At 48.9% G+C, this 23872-nt stretch overlaps 1 protein-coding gene across 3 annotated transcripts in view; it reads right to left on the reverse strand.

Annotated features, from left to right (window-relative positions):
* The window catches only part of TGFB1I1 (transforming growth factor beta 1 induced transcript 1), a 39307-nt gene continuing 15435 nt past the window's right edge, over positions 1 to 23872 (reverse strand). For all 3 annotated transcript variants that reach the window (XM_060256621.1, XM_060256620.1, XM_060256619.1), the window contains 9 exons: positions 20577 to 20656; positions 17929 to 18068; positions 13237 to 13333; positions 12663 to 12756; positions 10683 to 10934; positions 8341 to 8514; positions 5023 to 5104; positions 3159 to 3307; positions 1 to 2150 (listed from right to left, as the gene is read on the reverse strand). In XM_060256621.1, coding sequence (XP_060112604.1) covers positions 1884 to 2150; positions 3159 to 3307; positions 5023 to 5104; positions 8341 to 8514; positions 10683 to 10934; positions 12663 to 12756; positions 13237 to 13333; positions 17929 to 18068; positions 20577 to 20656 — 1335 coding nt within the window. In that variant the 3' untranslated portion in view covers positions 1 to 1883. The remainder of the gene's footprint in view (positions 2151 to 3158; positions 3308 to 5022; positions 5105 to 8340; positions 8515 to 10682; positions 10935 to 12662; positions 12757 to 13236; positions 13334 to 17928; positions 18069 to 20576; positions 20657 to 23872) is intronic.

The raw sequence follows: 23872 nt of genomic DNA on the forward strand, positions 1-23872 counted from the left end.
TTTTTCAGTATGTGAATTTTATTATATAATGTACAGCAGTGAAGGAGTAGAAGGTTAGCATGGAATTCTGGAGGCAGAAGGGAGAGCAGAGTCCTTGGGCTCCAATGGGATACAGAAACACAAATACCATTCTTTGTTGTTTTGGTTGGCCAGTGAGCGAAGTCGAAACTGCAGCAGAAGCAGTCTTCCGGCTCCCCTGCCTCTCCCCCACCCAATTTTAAAGAAAATGCTGTTTCTGCCGCATGCAATCCAGGACTTGTTCAACCACAGCCCAAGAACAGAAAATAGACCACATAGTGTTCTTCAGCACCAGCCAATCGGTCCTACATGGGAGAAGCTCCACCCTGAAGTGGTCCCTTAGGAGTCCCAACAGAAGAAAGGCTTCGCTCCGGTCCTTCTAACCACCCACCTAACCCAGGATCCATAAAATTTCCACAGAAACCTAACCTAAATCTTGGCCAAAAGGAATGAGGGAAGTTATCTCTTTCCTGCCAACCCCCCCCCCCCAACCCTTTGCATGCTTGCTGTGCCAGGACTCTAAATAGGGTTGCCAGCCTCCAGATGGGGCCTGGTTATCTCCCAGAATTACAACTAATCTCCAGATGTCAAGATCACTTCCTCTGGTATGACCTCACCGAGTATTGTGTTCAGTTTTGGGCACCACATTTTACGAAGGATATAGACAAGCTGGAACGGGTCCAGAGGAGGGCGACAAAGATCGTGAGGGGTCTGGAGACCAAGTCCTATGAGGAAAGGTTGAAGGAGCTGGGGATGTTTAGCCTGGAGAGGAGGCGGCTGAGAGGTGATATGATCACCATCTTCCAGTACTTGAAGGGCTGTCATATAGAGGATGGTGTGGAATTGTTTTTTGTGGCCCCGGAAGGTAGGACCAGAATCAATGGGTTGAAATTAAAAGAGTTTCCGGCTCAACATTAGGAAGAACTTCCTGACCATTAGAGCGATTCCTCAGTGGAACAGGCTTCCTCGGGAGGTGGTGGGCTCTCCTTCCTTGGAGGTTTTTAAACAGAGGCTAGATGGCCATTTGACAGCAATGAAGATCCTGTGAATTTACGGGGAGGTGTTTGTGAGTTTCCTGCACATTGTGCAGGGGGTTGGACTGGATGACCCTAGAGGTCCCTTCCAACTCTATGGTTCTCTGGAGAAAATGGCTGCTTTGGAAGATGGACTGTGGGCATTATGTCTCTTTGAGGTTCCTCCCTTCCTCATACTCCAGCTGCACCCCCAAAGCTCCAGGAATTTCCCACTCAAGAGTTGGCAACCCTGGCTTTAAAGCTGCTCCAGAGCCCCCATATACAAATTGTTAGGGCAGGAATCATAAGGTAAACCAGAGAATCAGGAAGTGAAGTTTTCCCCAGTTCCACCCTGAATGGCTTTGTGACCAGGGGAGCATGGCTTAGGTATCCCCTGTTCCATGCTACTGAGTAGAGTTGTGGGAAGGTGTGGCTTCTTTAAGTCCCTGCCTCCTACCCTGATGACATCACCAGCTGGTCATGGGGGTGTGGCTTAAGGCACTGCCTCCTGTCAGAAAATGGTGGCTTGGTGGAGGTGTGGCTTAAAGCAGCATGTGATGAGGTTGAAGGTGGGGTTGAGACCGGGGTGATCGTGTTGTGACCAGGGAGTAGTTCCTGAGTAGAAGGGGAGGCACAGATAAATCCTGCTTCTCACCTTGCTTGTTTTGCACGTGGCTCTATCTAGAGGTGTGGCTTTGGCAATGGTGTGGTGGCTCCAATGGCATGGGGCGGAGCCCGTAAGGCACAAGCCCCTCCCACAAATGGAAGGGGCATGGCTGAATAAAAGGCTGAGATCTGTGGGCCCTCCCCCCTTTCCATGTTGGAAGCAGGTGTGGCTGAGGTGCCTCCCTGTCACCCGAAAAGCTTGATAAAGCAAGGGTGGCAGTAGGGCTTGTCATTCTGCTCTTTGAAGGTGCCTTTGTTGAGTTGTTTGAGGCAGAAGGCGCAGACAAAGTGTTCCGGGTGGAACTTGCGAGCCATGGCTGTGATGCAGCGGCCGGTGATGGGCTTCTCGCAGCCCGAACAGAGAGAGCCACGCTGCTTGTGGTAGTGGATCTCGCAGAAGGGGCGGCCGCCGTGCTCAAAGAAGCTCCCGTTCACAAAGGGCGTATAGCATTCCTGGAGCGGGGAGGAGAGACGAGTAAGGAAACGAGAAAACAGGCACGCCTGGCTATGAGGCAACGTTTTTATTTGTACAGCAGTAATCTGTTGTATCCTGAAAAATCATCATCAAGTTGCCAGGCCTCACGTTTTCAAGGGTATCTCTCACCCGCCCTGCTGTTCTGCCTCCCTGCTGTTCTGCCTCCCTGCTGTCTTGCAGACTATCTGTACCGCAAAGGGTTGGTTTTTAACTTATTGTGGTTTGAAGCACCTATTAGTCTGTCCAGTTTCTAATCCTCACAGACATAGGGAGGAGAAATGCCTTTCTGTTTATGCTTAGCCACTGAAAGGCATCCACAAGGGGTTGCCAAAATGCCTCAGAATAAGAGACATAACAATGTTATGTGAGCCGCCCTGAGCCTGCTTCGGCGGGGAGGACGGGATATAAATCCAATAAATAAATAAAATTTCCAGAATTTTGAAGCCATGAGGGGGAAAACCCTTTGGGGGGGGGAGGGTATTGAAATTATGCCATACTTGCTGTCCTGTCAAACCTAATTTTACTGCTTTAACAACATAAAAGGCATCATTTATAACTTACTTAGCACACAAAACTGCAATATTTAACACACTGAGAGAATTTTAAAGTTATAAAAGCCTTAGTTTTATACAAGCAAAATGGCAAATATACCCAATACTTAAGAGAAAATCGCAAGCTCATGCACCATAAGCTATTTTAACACATGTACAATCTGATTAGATTCAGTTATCTGATTAGAAAGAGCTAGGTTCCCCATGAAACTTTCAATTGTCCTTCAAGACTGATGCATTTTCTGCACCACCTCTTTCTGATGTTTTCTTCTTCCCGCAAGGTAGGGCAATGAGCTACTTTTCACTTCAACTGAAGGGAAAATCTATGTCCACCCCCACCCCTCACAAATTTTCCATGGTTTTTTGGGGGGAGGGGGGTGGTCTTTACATCTCTACACACAACACAGTGCCCCAACACACAACATGGACACTCACCCTGCAGACAAAACATTCTGGATGCCACAAGGCATTGAGGGCAGAGATGTAGTTCTCCAGGATTGCCTGGCTGCATCCTTGGCAGCGGGTGGAAAAGAGCTCGTAGAAGTCCTGGCGGCAGTACTGTTTCCCATCCTTCTCGTGAAAACCTGCAGGGGGCGACACAAAAGATCAGCTGAATATATGGGGTGGTGATCCCTACTGTTGACTTGTTATGGGGATGGGATGAAGGTAGACAGCCCCTGGGGCCCCCTTATCAGTAGAGGCCTTTCCCCGAGCACTCTTGTCGAATTCAGCAGCATCTGAGAAAAGCCTGGACTTTATAGGCCCAACAGAAATATTTGCCTTAATCGCAAGATGACAGCCACAGCCATGGCCTGAGACTGTAGCCATGGGAACAAGGACAAGGTCCAACTGAATGGGTTATAGGGCTGTTTTTATACACTATTCATTTGTTCTTTAGGGGCACAGTCCCAGTCCCTAAAAAGAAAACCTTGTTGAGTCATGTGATGATATCCCAGAGTGCTCTGTTTGCTGTGGTGGCGAAGGAGGCTCTGGGAAGGACTTGAGGGTGGTGGAGCCTATTCTGACATATGAAGGCCATGGTGTAGGGTTAGAGGGCTAGACTAGGATCTGGGAGGACCCAGGTGTGAACATTCCACTCTGCCATGGAAGCTCACCAAGAAGACCTTGAGTCAGTCACTCACCCCTAATCCACCTTGGTGGCTCTTCTGAGGGCAGAATGGCGAGTTATAAACTTTGTTAATAAATAAAATAATCTACCTCACAGGATTGTCAGTGTAAGCTCCCTCAGGCGAGACAGAAGTGGGATATAAATGAAATAAATAAATTATAATTTAAGAGTTGACCATTATCTACTTTTGAGAAAAATAGAGGCTACACTCCCTCTCCCCCTCCTCCCATCCCCTTTGCACTCTAGGGCCACATTTTACACATTGCTAGTGTGACTGTTGTGGCCAGCAAACTTAACATCCTGTGTGACCTCTTCCTCTTTCAAAGGTCTTCCCCTAGGGTGCATTACAGAGCGCCTATTCGTTTCAATATAACCCATGCAGAGGCACCCACACAATGTGGGACTGTATCAGCAGCAACCTATGCCTGCCCAAAAGAGGAAAAGCACACAATTCAAAGCTTACAGATATCTAGGATTTGTCCCACCAGTTGGGCTACAGGGGACCAAGTCTCCCACTATAGCAGGACACCTCCAGCATTGGAGAAGTGCTGTCATGGCAACACTGCAATGTCACTTCTGGACATTTGACTGGAAGTGACATCACACACCTATGGAACCCTCTAGCAAACTTCTATGATTTAACGCCAATTAATATTTTCTATGGTTTAACCCCACATTTCTGTGGTTTAATGCTAAAGCTGCCTGGCAACATGTGATGTCATTTCTGGTCATGCAAGTTTCATTGTGAACCCCTAAGAGTTCCTGGGGGTTGGGCTAGAAGGTAAAGCATAAATGTGAGGGAAAATAAAATGGAAGTCACTGTACATGTACATCAAAGCAGGGCCTGGATTTCTCCTGGAATTACAACGGCCCTCCAGACTACAAAAGATCAATTCCCTTGGAGGTAATGGCAGCTTTGGAGGGTGGACTCTATGGTAACCACAGAGTCAAGGAGATATAGAAATCCTAGATTAACATCATATCCCCACTGAGCTCTCCCCTTCCCCAGGCACTGTTCCCAAACCTCCAGAAATTTCCCAAGCAACCCTGTGAACACAATATTACACAACTATTATCATAATCTCCATGGGTTGGGGTGCGCATCTACTACTATCTTTCCTCCCTGTCCCTCCACCCGGTGTCTTGCCAGCTCTCTCCGCACACACTCACCTTCTTCCCCAAACGGCTGCCCACATTTGACACAGCAGAAGTGCTCAGGGTGCCAGTTCTTATCCAGCGCAGTCACCATTTTCTGAATTGCATAGACAGGAGTGGGAAGGGAGGGAAAGACAGCCATGTCCATTAGGAAGTAAGAATCTGCTGGTGATGCTTTCTATCAGAAGTTAGAGCAGTGAATTCCCAAGGCCCATCACCCTGAGCATACTCGCTAAACACTTCACATTGTGGCATATCTGCACTCCTCAGGTTCTAGCTACATTTTACTGCAGCGTACTCTGCAGCCTGGCACACTTCAGAGCATTTGAACTGGGTGGCTGAGCACAGTGGTGATATCCAAGCACTGCATCCTACATCCTTCCCTCTACATGTTGTGTCACTGCATTGGTACGTATCAGGTAAAATGCTGGAAATGCCCCAATCCAGGGGCTACTTTTGCTTATGCTACCCTTTCATAAACCAGGATCTCAAACCACCTGATTGCTCACACTGTATTTCAAATGCAAAATCCAGTCTCTTGAACTAGTTTTAAGTTGAACAAAGCAGGAGTCAAGTTTCATATTTAAGACCAACCAATTTTTATTTAGAACGTAAGCTTTCGTGTGTTCTTAAGCACACTTCATCAGACGAGGAATCCAGCACAGTGAGCAAAGCCATACATAGCTGAGCAGAGCCAGACATAGCTGGTAGGCAGTGGCCCAGAATGCAACATGGTACAGATCTACCAGCTACCAGCTACGGCTGCCCGCTTGGATCTATCTATATAGTTTTAAGTGCCATGCATTATGTTGTAGCACTCTGACATTTGTATTTCAGAGATCCCCAGCTTGGAAAGGCACACTTAGGTGGTGTTGTAGCTGACATGTATTCCTTGTTTTCTTCTTGCTGCCCTGCTTCCTGCCTCTTTCCTTCTTCTCTTTGTCCTCCACCAAAATGGGTAACAAAAGGGGTGCAAGAGTGGGATGTATACTTGAAGCGACTTATTTTCCTCTTTCCCTCATCTAGTGTAGCTCTTCTCTTAATGAAGGTCCCTCTGCCTCCCCTTCTGTTGCTCAGGAGGGAACAATCTGATGTGGTTTTGAATAAACACCCTGCTCCCCGTGTGAAGGTATATTATGGATGTGGCAGGTTTTAAGATGGGTTTCCCTGGTTGAGATTGGGGCAGTGTAAATGATCTGTTCTCCTCATCTTCCTCTTCTGCTTGTTGGAACTAAGAAGAATGGATGATTAAACTGCCCCAATCTCAGCCAGGAAACCCCCCTCCCATGGGTGGAATTCTAGCATGAGCTCCTTTGCATATTAGGCCACATCCCCCCAATGTAGCCAGTCCTCCAAGAGCTTACAAAAAAGAGCCTTGTAAGCTCTTGGAGGATTGGCTACATCAGGGCCTAATATGCAAAGGAGGTCATGCTAGAATTCCACTCCTGCCCCCTCCACTGCCTTCATACTTTCCACATCCAAAATAACCTTCCCTCACAACAGCAGCTGAAATCCATGCAAGGCTCTTCAGTGCTGGCTTCCACTGGATTCCTCTTTTAGAGTCCCCAATCCTGCAGATGATAGTTAAAGGCCACACACCACAGTTTAAGACAATTGGATTAATATTAGTATGTTAAGGACAATTGCACAGTTATCTGAATGTTTTCTTGGATCTCTGCAAAAACTGAAATCCTCCATTCCTCTTCCCCCACTGCCACTTGGCAAATATTTTGTTTCATTTAACTTTATTTTTTTTAAATATATATAGCTGAGAGAGAACTAGGGTCCCCTGTGGCAGCCATTTTGTGGTGGTACCACTGCCCATTCTCAAAATTCTGAAAGCACCTGCAGGCTAAACAAAACCCCTGCTGTGTTTTATACCTCAGATTTTACCACAGAATAGTTTTTTTATCAACCGCCACACAGTCCTGTTTTTATCATATCACTATTTTATACACTGCCCTGGCCTGGATAACCCAGGCAGGGCCAATCTCAGAAGCTAAGCAGGTTCAGCTCTGGTTAGGACTTGGATGGGAGACCTCCAAGGTAGTCCAGGGTCAACTCACTACACATGGAATTCACTGCCACAGGAAGTGGTGGCAGCTACAAGCATAGACGAATTCAACAGGGGACTGGATAAACATATGGAGCAGAGGTCCATCAGTGGCTACTAGCCACAAGGTATAAATGGAACTCTCTGTCTGGGGCAAGTAATGCTCCATATTTTTGGTGCTTGGAGGGGGGCAACAGTGGGGGGGCTTCTAGTGTCCTGGCTCCACGAGTGGACCTCCTGATGGCGCCTGGTTTTTTGGCCACTGTGTGACACAGAGTTGGAGTGGATGGGCCATTGACCTGATCCAGCACGGCTTCTCTTATGTTTTTATGACAGGCAATGGCAGATGACCTCTGAACATCCCTTGCCTTGAAATGACCCATGAAGGGTCTCCATAAATTGGCTGTGACTTGACAGTATTTTCACCACTATTTTATGCACTGCTGGCTACAACACTGTTGTGAAGGGTCCGTTCCCTGCCCAGGCTAGCCTGGAAGGGGGTCGGTGTTGATGTGAGAGGAGACAACAGGTATGACACTCGGCATGGCCACTAGAGGCACTGCAGAGACACTTCCAGCTGCAGTCCACCTCAGGTCGTTCCAAGGTGGTCCAAGAAAAGTTTTCCCTCTCCCCATAAAGGTCTGGTTTTGATACATTCAGGATTAAAATGCAAAAAAGAAAAAGCACGACTCTCCTTCCCCAGTCTTGGTACGCTATATCTCATAATGTGGTGAGGGATGAGAAGTAAATGAACAATATCCATCCATTCCATTCACAGCCTCTCACAAAATTTATTACAAATATTCAACTTTTTTTCTTTTTACTTTCAAGTCATGGGGGGCTTATGAGGACCCTGTACAGCTTTCAAGGCAAAAGACATTCAGAGGTTGTTTGCTATTGCCTGCCTTTATGTCACCACCCTGATGTTCCCAGGTAGTCTCCCATCCAGGGGTGGAATTCTAGCAGGAGCTCCTTTGCATATTAGGCAATATACCCTTGATGTAGCCAATCCTCCAAGAGCTTACAAAAAAGAGCCTTGTAAGCTCTTGGAGGATTGGCTACATCAGGGGTGTGTGGCCTAATATGCAAAGGAGCTCTTGCTAGAATTCCACCCCTGCGCCCATCCAAATATTCGCCGGGGTCAACCCTGCTTAGCTTCTGTGATCTGGCAAGATCAAGCTAGCCTGGCCTATCCAACTAGCTCAAAATAACCACTTCTCAAAGCTGTGTGGGACACTGCAGAGAGGAAGGATAAAAGGGCGCTAACTGAGGCAACTCACATCCAGGATGGGCTCATTGCAGAGGCCGCAGCGGGGAGAGAAGAGCTGGAAGTAGTCTCTCTCGCAGTACGGGACGCCGTCCTTCTCAAAGAAGTTGCTGCCCCCCATCTCCTTCTGACAGTGGGTGCAGACAAAATGCTCCGGGTGCCAGGTGCTCCCCAGCGCCGTTACAACCTGGGTGAAGAGAAATGGCGGCAGGGTAGCCAAGGAAAGGAAGGATGCCTTTAACCAACAAGTCACAAAAGAGAGAACAAGAGGGCCTCCTCTCGTCGTCCAAAGTTTCCCACCTCCCCTTTTCTCCCTTCCTTAGGCCTGAAATCTCCTTACTTCATCTCAAAGGCTCAGCCTGGGTTATAATCCATCCCACGTCACATTTACCTCTCAGAAGCCTCATGGGCCAAATGAAACTGAGAGGCTCCAGCCTCACCTAAAATCATTCCGTGATCATCCTCATCCTGAGTGTGCTGGGATATGCACCTCAGGCCAAACTGAGTGCCGTGTAGTCTCTCCTGTGTCCCTTCCTTCCAGGGGGATGGGAAATGCACAACATGAGGGATGGCCCATAGAAGAAACAGAAGGGATGCAACATTCTGTGGCACAGCTGGGTAATACTGAGAGGGTTCCAATGCCATGAGGAAAGGATGCAGGGGTGGTGTTGGTTTGGGACATCCAGGGCAGCTGCTCTGGGCCCTGTGCTAGGATGGAGACCACAACCAGAGCCAGATAAACAATAAGGCAAAGTAGGCACTGGTCTATAGCCCTCCCATGCCTTTAGGGGCCCCGGGCTGGCTCCCCCCCACCCCGTTTTCTCCCCTGCTTGCAGCCCTCCCAGCCTCAATGTGCAGCCAGCAACTGAGCTACTCTTTGCCCAGCTTGCCTGGTGAGGCTGCTGCTGGTGTCATTACCAAGTGTGCCTCTCTCTGCCTCTCCCTCACAGTTTTGTCAAAGGGGCTTTTGGGAAAGTGCCTGCAGACTGCAGCGGGGGCCATAGGCGGTGGGATGGGTGCTCTGACTCTGAGATAATTTGCAAGGGGCCCCCGAGATTTTGACTGCCTAGGGGCCTCCGAAGGGTTTAATCTGGCACTGACCACGACCGTGCAACCAGCTGCCCTGGACGCCCCCACAGGCTTCTCATGCAGTTATGGCACCCACTGGCAGGCAAGCAAACAGGCCAGCAGCTGCCATGGCAGCCAGCGACCGTGGCGACAGCAGGTGAGCGACCCAGTTGCCTGTTCTTCCTTTTCCCACTCTCTTGGGGGATCAAGGCTAGGGGCAGGGCCCTCTCAGGGCTGCCAGGTCAGTTTTAGAAACTACCTGGAGACTTTGGGGGTGGATCTGGCAGAGGGTGGGGTTCGGGAAGGGGAGGGACATTAGCAGGGTATAATGCCACAGAGTCCACCCTTCCAAGCAGCCATTTTCTCCAGGGGAGCTGATCTCTGCAGGCAGCAACCCTAGGCCCTTTTCAGGGCCCTCACAGTCCAGCCCAGTCAGCGCCAGGGATGGGGAGGAAGCACCCCTTAGCACAGAGCCCGCCTCCATCTCCACCAATGAGACCCTGACATGACAGAACTACAGCCCAAGTAGAGGAGAAGGGGAGCAAAGACAGTGAAAAGGTCTCCCCCTTCAGCCACACTGAGCCTGTGGAACTGATCAGGGGTTTCGGGGGGGGGGGGGGAGGAATCAGCCCACAGAGCATGCAGCCCTCCCATACCTCTCTGCAGAGACAGCAAGTTCAGCTGCATGGCATTAGGGACATGATCTCCCCGCCCCATGATTCCTTCAATTTTGCCCTGGGCTCTAAAATCAGTAAGGCCACCTCCAAAATGGGTGGAGGCACCTGGGAGGGTTTGGGGGCAGTCTTGGTGGGTTCAGCAGCACCCAGGGACAGCCAGCGACTTCTAGGTGGCTTCCACAGCCATTCGAAACAGCAGATTCTCTGGGACAGCTTGGAGAATGCATTTAAAGTTGCTTTCTTTCCACCACTCCCTCTTCCCTTCCTTCCTTCCTTCCTTCCTTCCTCCCTCCCTCCCTCCCTCCCTCCCTTCCTTCCTTCCTTCCTTCCTTCCTTCCTTCCTTCCTTCCTTCCTTCCTCCCTCCCTCCCTCCCTCAAACATGGAACATTCATGTCTTGTGGCTTTCAAACGCCTGACATTTATTCTATGTGCCTTTTACGTTAAGCAAGTTTGGCCACCCCTGCTCTGGGAGGGTTCTGCAGCAGCTGAAAATGGCCAGCAGCATCCCTCATCACTAGTTGCCTGGCCACTCGCACCCTTACTCCAGTCTGGTCTACCTCCATTTCCATCTCTGGTGATCGGCACCCACCCTCCTTCCCCGCCGCTCACCTGCCCCGCGATGGGCTTCTGACACGAAGCGCACAGCCCCTTGGCGGTGGTGGAGATCCCCTGGCGGCTGAGGTCAGACTCCAGCATGACAAGCATGCTATCCAGATTCCCGCTGGGCTGAGCTGGGGACGTCTGTGAGGGCGGCGCTACAGGGGGACTGGGGCTGATGGACGAGACCACCGGCAGTTGCGCAGAGGACACCCGGGCAGGAGCAGGTGGTGGGGATACTGTGGATGGAGCAGCTGCAGGGAGCTAGAAGGGAAGGAGCAAAAAGTCAAACATAGCAAAGAGTTAAGAATGATGAGACCTCCGAGAAGGGCCAGAAGCACTTCTGAGTTTAGCCCCTTGCTTGTTCTGTTGTCCCCATCAATGCCTCCATCTGATTCTCCTTCTAGAAGAAGATGATATTGGATTTATACCCCACCCTTCACTCTAAATCTCAGAGTGGCTCACTATCTCCTTTACCTTCCTACCCCACAACAGACACCCTGTGAGGTAGGTGGGGCTGAGAGAGCTCTCCCAGAAGCTGCCCTTTCAAGGGCAGCTCTGTGAGAGCTATGGCTGACCCAAGGCCATTCCAGCAGCTGCAAGTGAAGGAGTGGGGAATCAAATCCAGTTCTCCCAGATAAGACTTCATGCACTTAACCACTACACCAAACTGGCTCTCTAGATAGGAACAGCCAACTTTAGTCATAACAGCAGCACAGCAAGCAAAGGAAACTGGAACCAGCCTTCGGAAACCAGATTTGACTGCCACTTTTCTAGTTTTGGGATGAATTTCCCAGGTTCAAGCAGCAAGCAGGCCCTCCGAGTCTGTGGAAGAAGCAACTACCTTCCTCCTCTTATTAGGAAATAACAGGATTTGACCTTTCTACACCATGGATACATTTACAAAACTAAACTCCTTACAAGCAGAACCAAGTTAGATATGGTTCAACCTCTAAAGAAGAAATGGGTGTCATTTTGGGGAAACTGTCCAAATCGGCTGGGGGGAATTCACAGCTGGTTAAGAGGCACGAGTAGTCCCCCTGGCAGAGTTTTTCAGGGCGCTTCCTTCTGTAGTTCTCTTGTTTCAAGCTGCATTTTTAGATACACGGGGCTCTTCCACTCACTAGGCTGATGGAAAATAACTACAGCTGTCTGTGCTTTGAAGAAGGAAATCATTGTTCTGGACCAAAGAAACCAAATTTTGTGCCAAAAAAATTGAATCTCATGAGCTGAAGTGAAATGAAAACAGATCCACCTGGGATTGTTTCACATAATTCTGCTTCTACAATTTTTGTTATGTATATAATCCTTTCTTTGCGTGTCCAAGGTGGTTTGGCTCAGAAAAGGGGAGGGCGCAGGGCACTGAACCCCTCCCCTCTGAAAATCTTCATCTTTCTCACACACAAAGACATACAGCTTCTGTAATTCGACCAGGCTCTGCTCCCTGGCTCAGCAGCCATATGGACTAGAAACTTATTTGAAAGTGAATTCTTGGGATTGTAGGACATGGGGTTCTGCACCTGGTTTCTTCTCTGGTGGGCTGCAATTGCCCAAACACAGCAGGGGTGTCAAACATGTGGCCCCGGGGCTGGATCAGGCCCCTAGAGGGGTCCTAACAGGCCCGCAAGCCAATCAAAAGTAGGTTTGCAACTTACAGACACACACTTGAATAACACTTGAACAGCATACTCAAGATTGCTACAGCACAGACATTGTCTCCAGTTTTTGATGCAGTAATTCAGAACAAGAGCTGTCAGTTATCAGGGACAGTTAAATAAACAAAATATTGAAAGAGTGCTAATCTTTTAAGCATGTTTTATTTTAAGTTTTTAAAAAATCTTTAATTGCGTGTGCCTGTGTCTGCTGCCTGCCATTACATTTTATGACACACGGCTCGATAAGATCCCATTTATGTCAGATCCAGCCCTCATAACTAATGAGTTTGACAACCAGCTCCGCCTCCCCTCAGTGCTAGCCAAGCCCCACACTCACGTTGCTCTGGACCCGGAAATCTGACAGAGAGGCCATCAACTTGTCCAGCTCCAGGGTAGCTGATGTTGCCGATGGCTTTGCAGGAGCTGCAGACCTGAAAAGAAGACCACACCATCAGGGACGGCCAGACAGCTCTCACAACCCCCAGTCGATGCAGAGATATTTCATAGGCACAACCAGGGCTTTTCTGAGCAGGAACGCACAGGAACACAGTTGCAGGCAGCTAGGTGTCAGGGGTCTGTGGCCTAATATGTAAATGAGTTCCTGTTGGGCTTCGTCTACAAAAAGCCATGAATGAAACAATGGTGATGTCAGGGGGGTGGCTTAATATGGAAATGAGTTCCTGCTGGGGGTTTTCTACTAAGAAAAGCCCTGGGCACAACTTCTGCAAGGGCATTGCTAACAGATCCAGCTACTGACAGCTCTTGCCTATGAAAGCAAACTCTGCGACATACATATCACTGGTGTTAAAACAGCTACTTATATAAAGACTCCCCCCCCCCCCCAGTTGCATCATGGGCAAGTTTCTTTCTGCCCTTAATCTCCAGTATTATTCCAACAATCATACACTTACCGAGATAACGAACTACCATCCGCAGAATCTTCTGACCTGTCTTTGCCCTTCTCCCCATCGGGACTTTTGCTGGATGGAAACTGGGACATTATTTCATCTGTGAAGGACCAGAAAGGAAGGGGGAAGAGGACGGACAGAAAAAAAAATATTTTTATCCTCCTGCTGTTTCAGATCCTCACCAGCAGAGGGAAGCAGAATGCTAAGCACATAAGAGAAGCTGTGCAAGATCTGGCCAATGGCCCGTCATCCAGATTTAACACTCTGATTGATTTCCCACTCACCTTACGTCGCTCTCACGTTCCTTTTCTCGGGGCTTCCTTCTGATTTCACACTATCTGCCCCGGGGCTGCAAGTAACATCGGCATTTTCGCAGAGCAAATAGAAACTGGTTTTTAGAAGTTTCTGTTTGCTGCGCGAAAATGCCAACGTTACTTGCAGCCCCCGGGGCAGATAGTGTGAAATCAGAAGGAAGCTCCGCTGAGAAATGTGAGAGCGGCGCAAGGTGAATGTGTAATTGGTCTGTGTCACACAGTGGCCAAAACCCAGGTGCCATCAGGAGATCCACCAGCAGCGGCAGAACTCCAGAAGTCCTCCCACTACGGCCCCCCGAGCACCAAGAATACAAAACATCACAGCCCTCGGCACAACTGTGTTCCATCTATACCTTGTGGCCAGTGTTCCCGCTAAGCTGAATTAGTGTGAGCGAGCTCACCGTTTTTTTAACCTCCAGCTCTCACATTTTTGCCTTAGCTCAGGAAAAATGGCCCCAGAGCAAACTAATTTATGTAGTAGCTCACAACTTTAATGCCGGTAGCTCACAAAGTAGAACTTACTCAGAAGACTCCACAGCTTAGAGGGAGCATTGCTTGTGGCTAATAACCATTGATGGACCCTTGCTCCATTTGTTAACCAATCCCCTCTTGAAGCTGTCTATGCTTGTAGCCGCCACCACTTCTTGCGACAGTGAGTTACACGTGTTAATGACTCTTTGGGTGAAGAAGTACTTCCTTTTATCAGTTATAAACCGACTGCTCATCAATTGCATTGAGTGCCCATGAGTTGTACTGTGGGAAAGGGAGAAAAGTACTTCTTTCTCTGCATTCTCTATCTCATGCATAATTCTGTAAAGCTCTATATGATGTCACCCCTCAGTCATCATTTCTCCAAGCTAAGGAGCCCTAACCTCTTTAACCATTCTTCACAAGGGCAGTGTTCCATCCTCTTAATCATTTTAGTTGCCCTTTTTTGCCCCTTTTCCAATGCTATAATATCATTTTTGAGGTATGGTGACCAGAACTGTACACAGTATTCCAAATGAGGCTGCACCATCAGTTTATACAGGGGCATTATGATACTGGCTGGTTTGTTTTCAGTTCCGTTCCTAAGAATCCCCAGCATACTGTTTGCCTTTTTTATTGCTGTCACATGCTGTGTCAACATTTGCAATGAGTCTCTCTCCTTGTCAGTTACTGCCAGTTTGGACCCCATCATTGTGTATAGTTTGGATTTTTGGCTACAATGTGCATTACTTTGCCCACACTGAACCTCATTTGCCATGTTGACGCCTATTCGTCTAGCTTTGAGAGATCCCCCTGGAGTCCTCCCTATTTTTCACCACCCTGAACAAATTAGTGTCATTCACAAACAGCCACTTCACTGCTTACTCCCAGCTCCAAATAGTTCATGAACAAGTCAAAAAGCACCAGACTTAGTTAACACCAAGCCCCGTGGTCCAATGCCAGGGCCTAGAACCCTTTTCTCTGTTCATTCTATTGTCTGCCTTTCTTGCTGCGATGCAAGGCAGATTACAGAATATTCAAACAATTCCATAGATCAACAGAAACAACAAACAAGGTAATTACACAACAAGGAAACCACAGTGTAGACGTTTAGCAAAACTATATGAAACACTGTGTTACGAGGCCATGTACATCTATAATGAATTTCAATTATTCAAGAATGCATTACAGTTGCTTTCGTTTTTGAATTCAACGTATATTCTCAACATTGATATCACAAATCCACAACCAACATCCTCTCTTCTTCCAAATGAAAACTGCTGAAGTACTCTGTCTTGACTGCAGAAATTACTGTCGGTTTCAGTTGATGCAGGTGACGAAGACAAGAATAAGATGTTTTCATTCCATCATTTACATATACGACGACAAATGTTTGGGGGAAAATTATAATGATAGTGGATTTCTAACATCAACACTGAGAATATACATAGAATTCAAAAACGAAAGAGACTGTAATGCATTCTTGAACAACTGAAATTTATTAGAAATGCGCATAATTTTGTTTTCATATAGTTTTGCAAAACAACAAAGGAGGCGATATACCTATATTACTTTATTGGAAAACAGCGCCATTAAAATGTGTCAAATGCAGCAGCCTACTGTAAACACATGACTCGAACAGACGGTGCCTCTGAACAGAGAAGAAGGTATTGGATTTCTATCCTGCCCTATACTCTGAGTCTCAGAGCAGTCACAATCTCCTTTATCTTCCTCCCCCACAACAGACACCCTGTGAGGTGGGTGGGACTGAGAGGGCTCTCACTGCAGCTGCCATTCCAAGGACAACCTCTGTCAGAGCTATGGCTGACCCAAGGTCATGCTAGCAGATGCAAGTGGAGGAGTGGGGAATCAAACCCGGTTCTCCCAGATAAGAGTCCGCACACTTAACCACTACACCAAACTGGCTCTCTCTCAGAGGCAGCCGACACCACTTTGCTCAGCTAAGCTGGGAGTCCTTCTCCAGGGAGAGAGGCACTTTCTCTAGCCTAAGGGAAGGCTCTATGCTCCAGAGGCAGCTGAGCAGAATGCAGGGATGTGACCCACTGCCTGCTGACATTCATCGGAGGATCAAAACAAGATGAGATGCTGGGAGAGCCTGGAAGAAAGATTTTGAAGAAAAGCCGCACCATGCAGGGGACGTGGAATTTCCTCCCTACACCTCACTTTCCTGACCTCAGATCCTCCTCCCTCCTTGTTCACTCCACAATGGTACAGGTTGCCTCTATGAAGCCTGCATGTTTCCCCTCGCAAGGCAAAGAGCGCCTCTGGAGGGCTGTTTGAGATCTGGAAAAGAGCATCCTTCAGGAGCCAAGAGTGAGACCTGCTCCAGTTCCACCTGGAACTGGACCATGAAACCTGAAAGGGTGGCCATGGCGCTACCTCCTCCCCACTTCCTTCCCATCCAGGAAGTGGGGAGAAGGCAGTGGCAGTGCCACAGCTGTCCTTTCAGGCTTTGTGGTCCTTTCTGCTGGCCTGCCCAGGCACTGACAGTGAGTGCCGTGTGGTTTTACCCGTTGATCAGCTGATCATCACACCTTTAGATTGTCCAAAGCACAGCGCTCAGCCACCTGTTCCGGGCGTTGAAACAGACCTGGTGGGGAAGGGAGGGAGGAGGTGGCACGGGGGGGAAGGCACGGGGAGGGGGGGGCGAGTCTGCCTAGGGCACTATGTGCCCAAGGACTGGATCTAATTGGAAGGTGGGGAGAGGGTCCATCTTGGCAAAGAAGCAGCATGCAGGGAATTGTAAGGATGCAAGAACTGGCATGTGGGATGAGTCCAAAAATCCCTCTGGTCCAATAGACTTTCTTTATTTCATGCACTTTTACTTATTTATTTGACACTGGCCAGCCAGGTGCTCCCATGAAACTGAAAAACAGGGTGCAGCAGCGAGAGCCATGCTCTGCTGTACATCTTTAGTGCTGTCTGCCATTCAAGGTAAACTGCTCCTGTACATGGAGGCTCTATTTCATTTTTTCTTTTTAGCTGGCTAGCCCAACAGTCCTTCCAAGAGAGCTCTCCTTCCGTGGATGCACCTAATCCTTTTGACAAGCCATCTAACCTAGCAGCCATCTCTTGCGTCCTATGGCAGTTAAACTCAACGGGAGAATGGATAGCCAGGAGAGCCCTATATGGCCAGGGACCAGCATACCTGTGGGACTGCCTTTCCCCGTATGTTCCCCAGAGAGCACTACGGTCAAGTTCACCACACCATCTATCCGTCTCTGGCCCGAAAGATGTCAGGCTGGCGTTGACTAGAGCCAGGTTTTTTCAGCTCTGGCTTCCATGCTGTGAAATGAAGTGTCAGAAGAGACTATCGCCCTGCGGGACTTGCTCCAGTGCTGCATGGCCTGTAAAACTGAGCTCTTCTGGATGGTTTTTAGTTGACATCTTGAGGCCTCTGGCAAGAACATTCAGGCTCCTTGTGGGGGTTCTGCTAATAAGAACTTACTGACGCCGATATGCTACGTGGTCGCAATTATTGACTGCAATCTGTTGAATGTGACGCCTGTTTTATGGTATATCGTGACTTTAATGATGCATTTTACTGGATTTTATTGTATTTATTGCCTATGATCTAATATTGTTTGGAAGCCGCTCCGAGCTGACTTCAAGAGGAGCGGGGTATAAATTAACAGAAACAAATAAAATAAATAAATAAATAGTTTTGGTGGTATGCCAAAAAAGAAGGCAACGGCAAATCACCCCATAAAAGTCTGCCAAGAAAACGTCCTGATGGGACGTCACCCCGTGGGTCAATAACGACCCAGTGCTTGCACTAGGGACTATTTATTACCTACCTTTTAAAAAGACCTGATCTAATTGTCTCCCTGCAGAGGGAAATTCATTCACTGAGCACGGACTCTCTCCCACCCCCTGCCAGCATCCCGCGTACCTGTGATGTTGAACTGGGTGGCGTTAAGTTCCTGCAGAAGCCGGTCCAGTTCGCAAAGGCCGGCGCCGAGCACTCCGCTGGAGGAGAAGGGTGGTGGGCCTCCTTCCTTGGGCTTGGGCGAGCGAGGCTTGCAGACCGTGCTGGAAAGAACAGGCAAGAGAGAGCGGCGTTTCAAGATCTGCAGGGCAGCCACCCTGAGGAGAAAGCATCTGGGGGCTGCGGGGGACAAGGACGCTGGCTGACTGCTCACGCCACACCCTGAGGAGAGGGCTGAGGCATCCATCCACTCCAGGGAAGATGGGGAAGGAGCACGGAGGGGAGGTGGAGGGGGGGCTGCTATTTATAGGATCCCTCAGCTTAATGGAAGCCCTGGAAGAAGGCCAGTGGAGCTGGGCACAGCTCCCGGGGAGGCCGCCCTTCTTCACAGCCATCTTTCTCTTCTCCTCCTCCCATCCCTCTGGTACCTGCACCCCAAATAAGGCCAGGTTCGCAGGCCCGACTAGAGGCGGCTGCTCTCGATGAAGATGCCAGATGCTACTGGAGACAAAGCTTCCGTGTTTTTAAGTTGTGCATAAGCGGGGAGAATTTTGGCAGCTGCCGCTTCTCCCCTCAAAGAGCGGCATGGGCGAAAGAGAAGCCAAGCAGAGTAAAATTGTTCCCTAATGCAAATATGAAAGACACAAGGTTGCTGACCCTCGTTTTTGTTTCGTTTTCACTGTCAAGCAGCAGCCGACTTCTGGCCACCGCGTCAGGGTTTTCGAGGCTGGAGACAGAGGTGGGTTCAGAGCCAGCCTTAGGGTGCATGGCGCCCCAGGCAGACTCACCGCCTGCCGCCCTAAGCCCCTGGGGGCCCTAGGCACACGAACACACACCCCAGGCCAGGCCACCGCCCCTCCTCTCCCTTCTGCAGCACAGTGCTACACTCCACTGCCCCCCCAGTGTACTCAGAGGAGCGCCACTATCCTCGGCCCTACCCACTTCAATGCAGGCATCTCAACGTTCTCTCTTAAGAGAGTGCCCAACGAGGCTTCGCTCCCCTCCTTTCTGAAACCGGAAATGAGGGGGAGCAAAGCCTCATCAGGTGCTCTCTTAAGAGAACGCTGAGATGCTCGTGTCAAAGCAGGTAGGGCCAAGGATACGGACACTCTTCTGAGCGTGCCCTTGGGCTGGGGCTGGGGGTGCAGAAAGTGGCCCGCCGCTGCCGCCAGCTGGCAAACAAACAATGGAGGCAGCGGCAGGGGGGAAATTAGGCATTTGTCTTGGGTACTGGAAGGGGGGGGAGAGCCCAATTCGGCACCTCCCTCTCAGCGCCCTAGGCAAATGCCTAATTTGCCTAGTGGGTGAGCCGGCCCTGGGTGGGTTGCTGTTGCCTGCCTCTGCGCAGTGACCTTGGACTTCCGTGGAGGCCTCCCATCTAAGTACTAGCCAGGGACAACTCTAGCTTTGCTTCCAAAATCGGACCAGATTGGCTAGCATGAGCCATCCAGGTTGGGCTGTTGATCCTCACAGAAGCAGACAAGCTCAGGGATGCCTTCTCCAGAGAGCCATTTTGATGTAATGCTTAAGACTGTGGACTCCAATCCGGGAGAACAGGGTTTGATTCCCCACTCCTCCACATGCAGCTGCTGGGTGACCTTGAGTTAGTCACAAGTTCCCACAGATCTGTTCTCTCAAGGGCAGTTCTCTCAGAGCTCTCTCAGCCTCACCTATCTCATTGGGTGTCTCTTATAGGGTGAGAAAGGAAAGGAGATTGTAAACTGCTCTGAGACTCCAAGTGAAGGGAAGGATATAAATCCAATCTCCTCCTCCACTACAGGTTATTACAGCTATGTCTGAAATTTTCTCTCTCCTCCCCTCCCCTCCCGCAAATCATCTTTCTTTAGCAACTCATCTCCTCTTCCCTTTAGGTTTCCTGCCCCTCTCAATACTCTCTCTCATTGTCAGTCAAAGATTAATTTCTCTTGCTTTTAGGATTGTTTGTTTTTCTATATTTGGGCCATTGCTTTAGGAAATGGTACTCTAAACACATCCTGGATACCTTCAGGCACATGGGAAAAGGCTGTGGCTCAGTAGCAGGACATCTACTTGGCATAGGGTTGCCAACTTCCAGGTGGTGGCTGGAGCTCTCCCGCTATTGCAACAGATTTCCAGGCAACAGAGATCAGTTCACTGGGAGAAAGTGGCTGCTCTGGAAAGCAGACTCTTTGACTTTATGCCACACTGAACCCTACCCCCTCAGGCTCCAGCCCCAAAATCAAGTATTTCCCATCCTGGAGTTGGCAACCCTAACTTGGCATGCAGAAGGTTCTAGGTTCAATCCCTGACATCTCCAGTGGAAAGGATCAGGTAGCAGCTGATGTAAAAGACCTCTGGAGAGCCGCTGCCAGTCAGAGTAGAAGGGTTTGATCATGGCTTTTTTTGCAGCAGGAACTCCTTTCCATATTAAGCCACACTCCTCTTATGTAGCCAGTCCTCCAAGAGCTTACAAGGCTCTTCTTACAGGGCCTACTGCAAGCTCTGGGAGGATTGGCTACATCAGGGGTGTGTGGCCTAAGATGCAAAGGAGTTCCTGCTACAAAAAAAAGCCCTGATTTTGATTCAGTATAAGGCAATTCCATGCAAACACTTCCAAAGACCCTGCAGCTTACCTGTAAAGGTGTTCTTTGTCACTCCCACTCTGCATGGTGGAGGCTGGGATTGGATCAACAGGCATAGTTGTGGGCCCAGCCTAAAAAGAAGATATGGAGGGTGTTATAAGGCAGTGGGGAGTGTTTGCATCTCACTCTATTGGACAAACTGGCAAGTATCTGCTAGAACAGGGGTGGCCAAACTTGCTTAACGAAAGAGCTGCACAAAATAAATGTCAGAAGTCTGTGAGCAACAAGACACGATGGGGGGAAAGGAGGCAGGAAGGCAGCAAAGGAAAGGAAAGGTCCCCTGTGGAAGCACCAGTCATTTTCGACTCTGGGGTGACGCTGCTTTCACAATGTTTTCACAGCAGACCTTTTACAGGGTGGTTTGCCATTGCCTTCCCCAGTCACTACACTTTCCCCCCAGCAAGCTGGGTACTCATTTTACCGACCTCAGAAGGATGGAAGGCTGAGTCAACCTGAGCCAGCTACCTGAACCAGCCTCCACTGGAATCGAACTCAGGTCGTGAGCAGAGGGCTCCAACTGCAGTGCTACAGCTTTACCACTCTGCGCCACGCGGCAGACAGGTTGGCAAATAGATTGGGGAGAGAGAGAGGTGGAAAGAAAGCAACTTTAACTTTAAATGCTTTCTCCAAGCTGACAGCTGGCTTGGCTTGGAAAAGTGATTTAAACGGAGTAAGGCCTTCTCTAAGCCAGCCAACAGAGCCATGGGGGCTTTGAGAGCCACACAATATGTGTGAAATGTGGCTCCCAGCTGCAGTTTGGCCACACCTGTGCTAGAAGTTCATGAACCTAAGCAGCACATGTGCACAGGCGTAGCTGCAGCAGGCAGCCTAGAGATGGATTGTGGATTGTTTTGTTTTGTTTTCCAGAGCATCGATGGTGATTTGGAAAAGGGGTTGATACTCTTCATGTTTATTCATCGTGCTTTTGCCCCTGATGAACAGGTCTAGCAGATTTCTGTGTAGATCCAAAATCCTGAAAAACGTGTTTGATCCAAAATGACAAAAAAAAGAAATGTATATGTACTGTATACACTGTCATTCAAACCACTTTCTGCTCTCTTAGAGAATCCATAAATGTGCAACATTAGGGACACGCATTTGCCTCATTTTGCTTAGGTAGTCAATCTGCTCTTCCTGATAGAGCTCAGAGAAAACAGGCTCCATCTGTTAACAGCAGCGGGCTGACTACTGTGGACAGCACTGATGGGCTGAAAACTGTTCCATCACTAACCCATCTATCCTTTCTTTCCCCAAGCTGTTCTTCAACATTAAAAAAAAATTCTGCTTTTCTTTTAAAGGGACAAATATATATTTAACTGAGTAAGTCTACAGTGAGATATGAAACAAAGCCCTTAGAAAGCCCACATGAAGCCTAGGGGAGAGGGCAAGACAAAATGCTCAATTTGCATTTCATTTGTTGTGTCTTCATCTAATGACTCCTGAAGGCAGGGAAGAGCCAGGCTCAAGGCAATAATAATGGATTTGCAAGCACATTTTTTGCAGGTCCTTAAATACAGCCCTTAGGCTCACATCATGGTGTGGCTGTTTAACAAAGCGAACCTTACACAAGGAGTAGCGGCCTTTCAGGGGGAGGACTGTTTCTTCACCACTCGTCCAATTAGATGAGGTCAATTATACCTGTAGAGCAGCGGCACTCACTGCCCACCCCCCTCCCCAGCTTGTGGAAAGTGACATTTGCAAGGGCTGCCAACCAAATAAAATCAGTTTTATTTCATCCCTGGCGGGACGCCTGCACCTCAGGGGGGCTTGCAGCTTACCCATCCATCCAGCAGCAGCTGTTCCAAGCTGGCAGGCATCTACAAGGCACCCCAGACGAGGGCCTTGTCCGCTTTCCTGAAAGGTGGGGACGGTGACCTGCTGGGAACGGTGGCAGAAGAGCCACAGGTAGGGTTGGCGATCCCCAGGTAGAGGCAGGGTATCCCCTGGTTTGGAAGCCCTCCCTCTACATCAGGGTCATCAAAAGCGGGGGGAGAGGGAAATATCTGCTGGGCACTCCATTATTTCCTATGGAGACCAATTCCCATAGGGTATAATGGATCAATGGATATCTGGGGCTCTGGAGGGGCTGTTTTTCGAGGTAGAGGCACAAAATTTGCAGCATAGCTTCCAGTACCTCTCCTCAAACCACCCTCCAAGTTTCAAAAAGACTGGACTGGGGGGGGGGATCCAATTCTACGAACCCCGAAAGAAGGTGCCCCTATCCGTCATTATTTCCAGTGGAGGGAAAGCATCTAAAAGGTGTGTGGTCCCTTTAAATGTTATGGCCAGAACTCCCTTTGGAGTTCAATTATGCTTGTAAAAACTTTGCTCCTGGCTCCACCCCCAAAGTTCCCACCCCCAAAGCAACCCTAGCCACAGGTGACATGTCCAGGGCTTTTTTTGAGCAGGAACACACAGGAATTAAGTTCTGGCTGGCTTGGTGTCAGTGTGTGTGGCTTAATATGCAATAAGTTTATGCTGGCCTTTCTCAACTAAAAGTCCAGTGTGGAACAATGATGATGTCAGGGGGTGTGACCTAATATTTATTTATTTATTGCACTTGTATCCCACCCTCCCCAAACGGGCTCAGGGCGGCTAACAACAGTCACACGTCGATGACAGATTCACATTATAACAATGAAACATTAATATGCAAATGAGTTCCTGCTGGGCTTTTTCTACGAGAAAATCTCTGGACATGTCAAAGAGGCCCATGTGGCTCCCAAGCCACTGAATGGGTATCACAGATACAGATGTTGTCTCCTTCTTTATGGATGGGGCTGTCTCCTGAAGGGGAGCAAAACAGGCAGAAATTAAGATGGGAAACTTTGCCTGTCGCTCCATCCTCCTGCCTGGGAAAAGTCTACTGAAGTTTGTACCTCATCCAGTCACTGAAGGCCCAGAGCTTTTACTTGTAAAAATATAAATTCACAAGAGCCTTCTGTCAGATGTAGCCTAGTCTGAGCATTCAAGGGATGGAGTCTGCTTCATCAAACGCATTAAGTGAATCATCAGCAGGCACAGATAAGGAGAGAGATACAGGGGGAGGATGATGAATGGGGAGGCTGTGAAATGCAGGAGGCGTAGTCTGTGACTTCCAACCGAAACCACAAAATCACAGCAGATAAGCACAGAGACCATTCCCTGCAGCTGTAATCAGTGATGACTTAGCTACGTTAAGCCAATTTAACAGCAGATGAGAAATGCCCCTTCTCTATTTAATTCAATGAAATCTCCTAATCCTGTTTTTTCGTGCTTTTGTGTTATTTAGCTGAAGGACAGTGATT

The sequence above is a fragment of the Heteronotia binoei genome, chromosome 15 (assembly GCF_032191835.1).
Source record: "Heteronotia binoei isolate CCM8104 ecotype False Entrance Well chromosome 15, APGP_CSIRO_Hbin_v1, whole genome shotgun sequence".
Taxonomy (NCBI): Eukaryota; Metazoa; Chordata; class Lepidosauria; order Squamata; family Gekkonidae; genus Heteronotia; species Heteronotia binoei.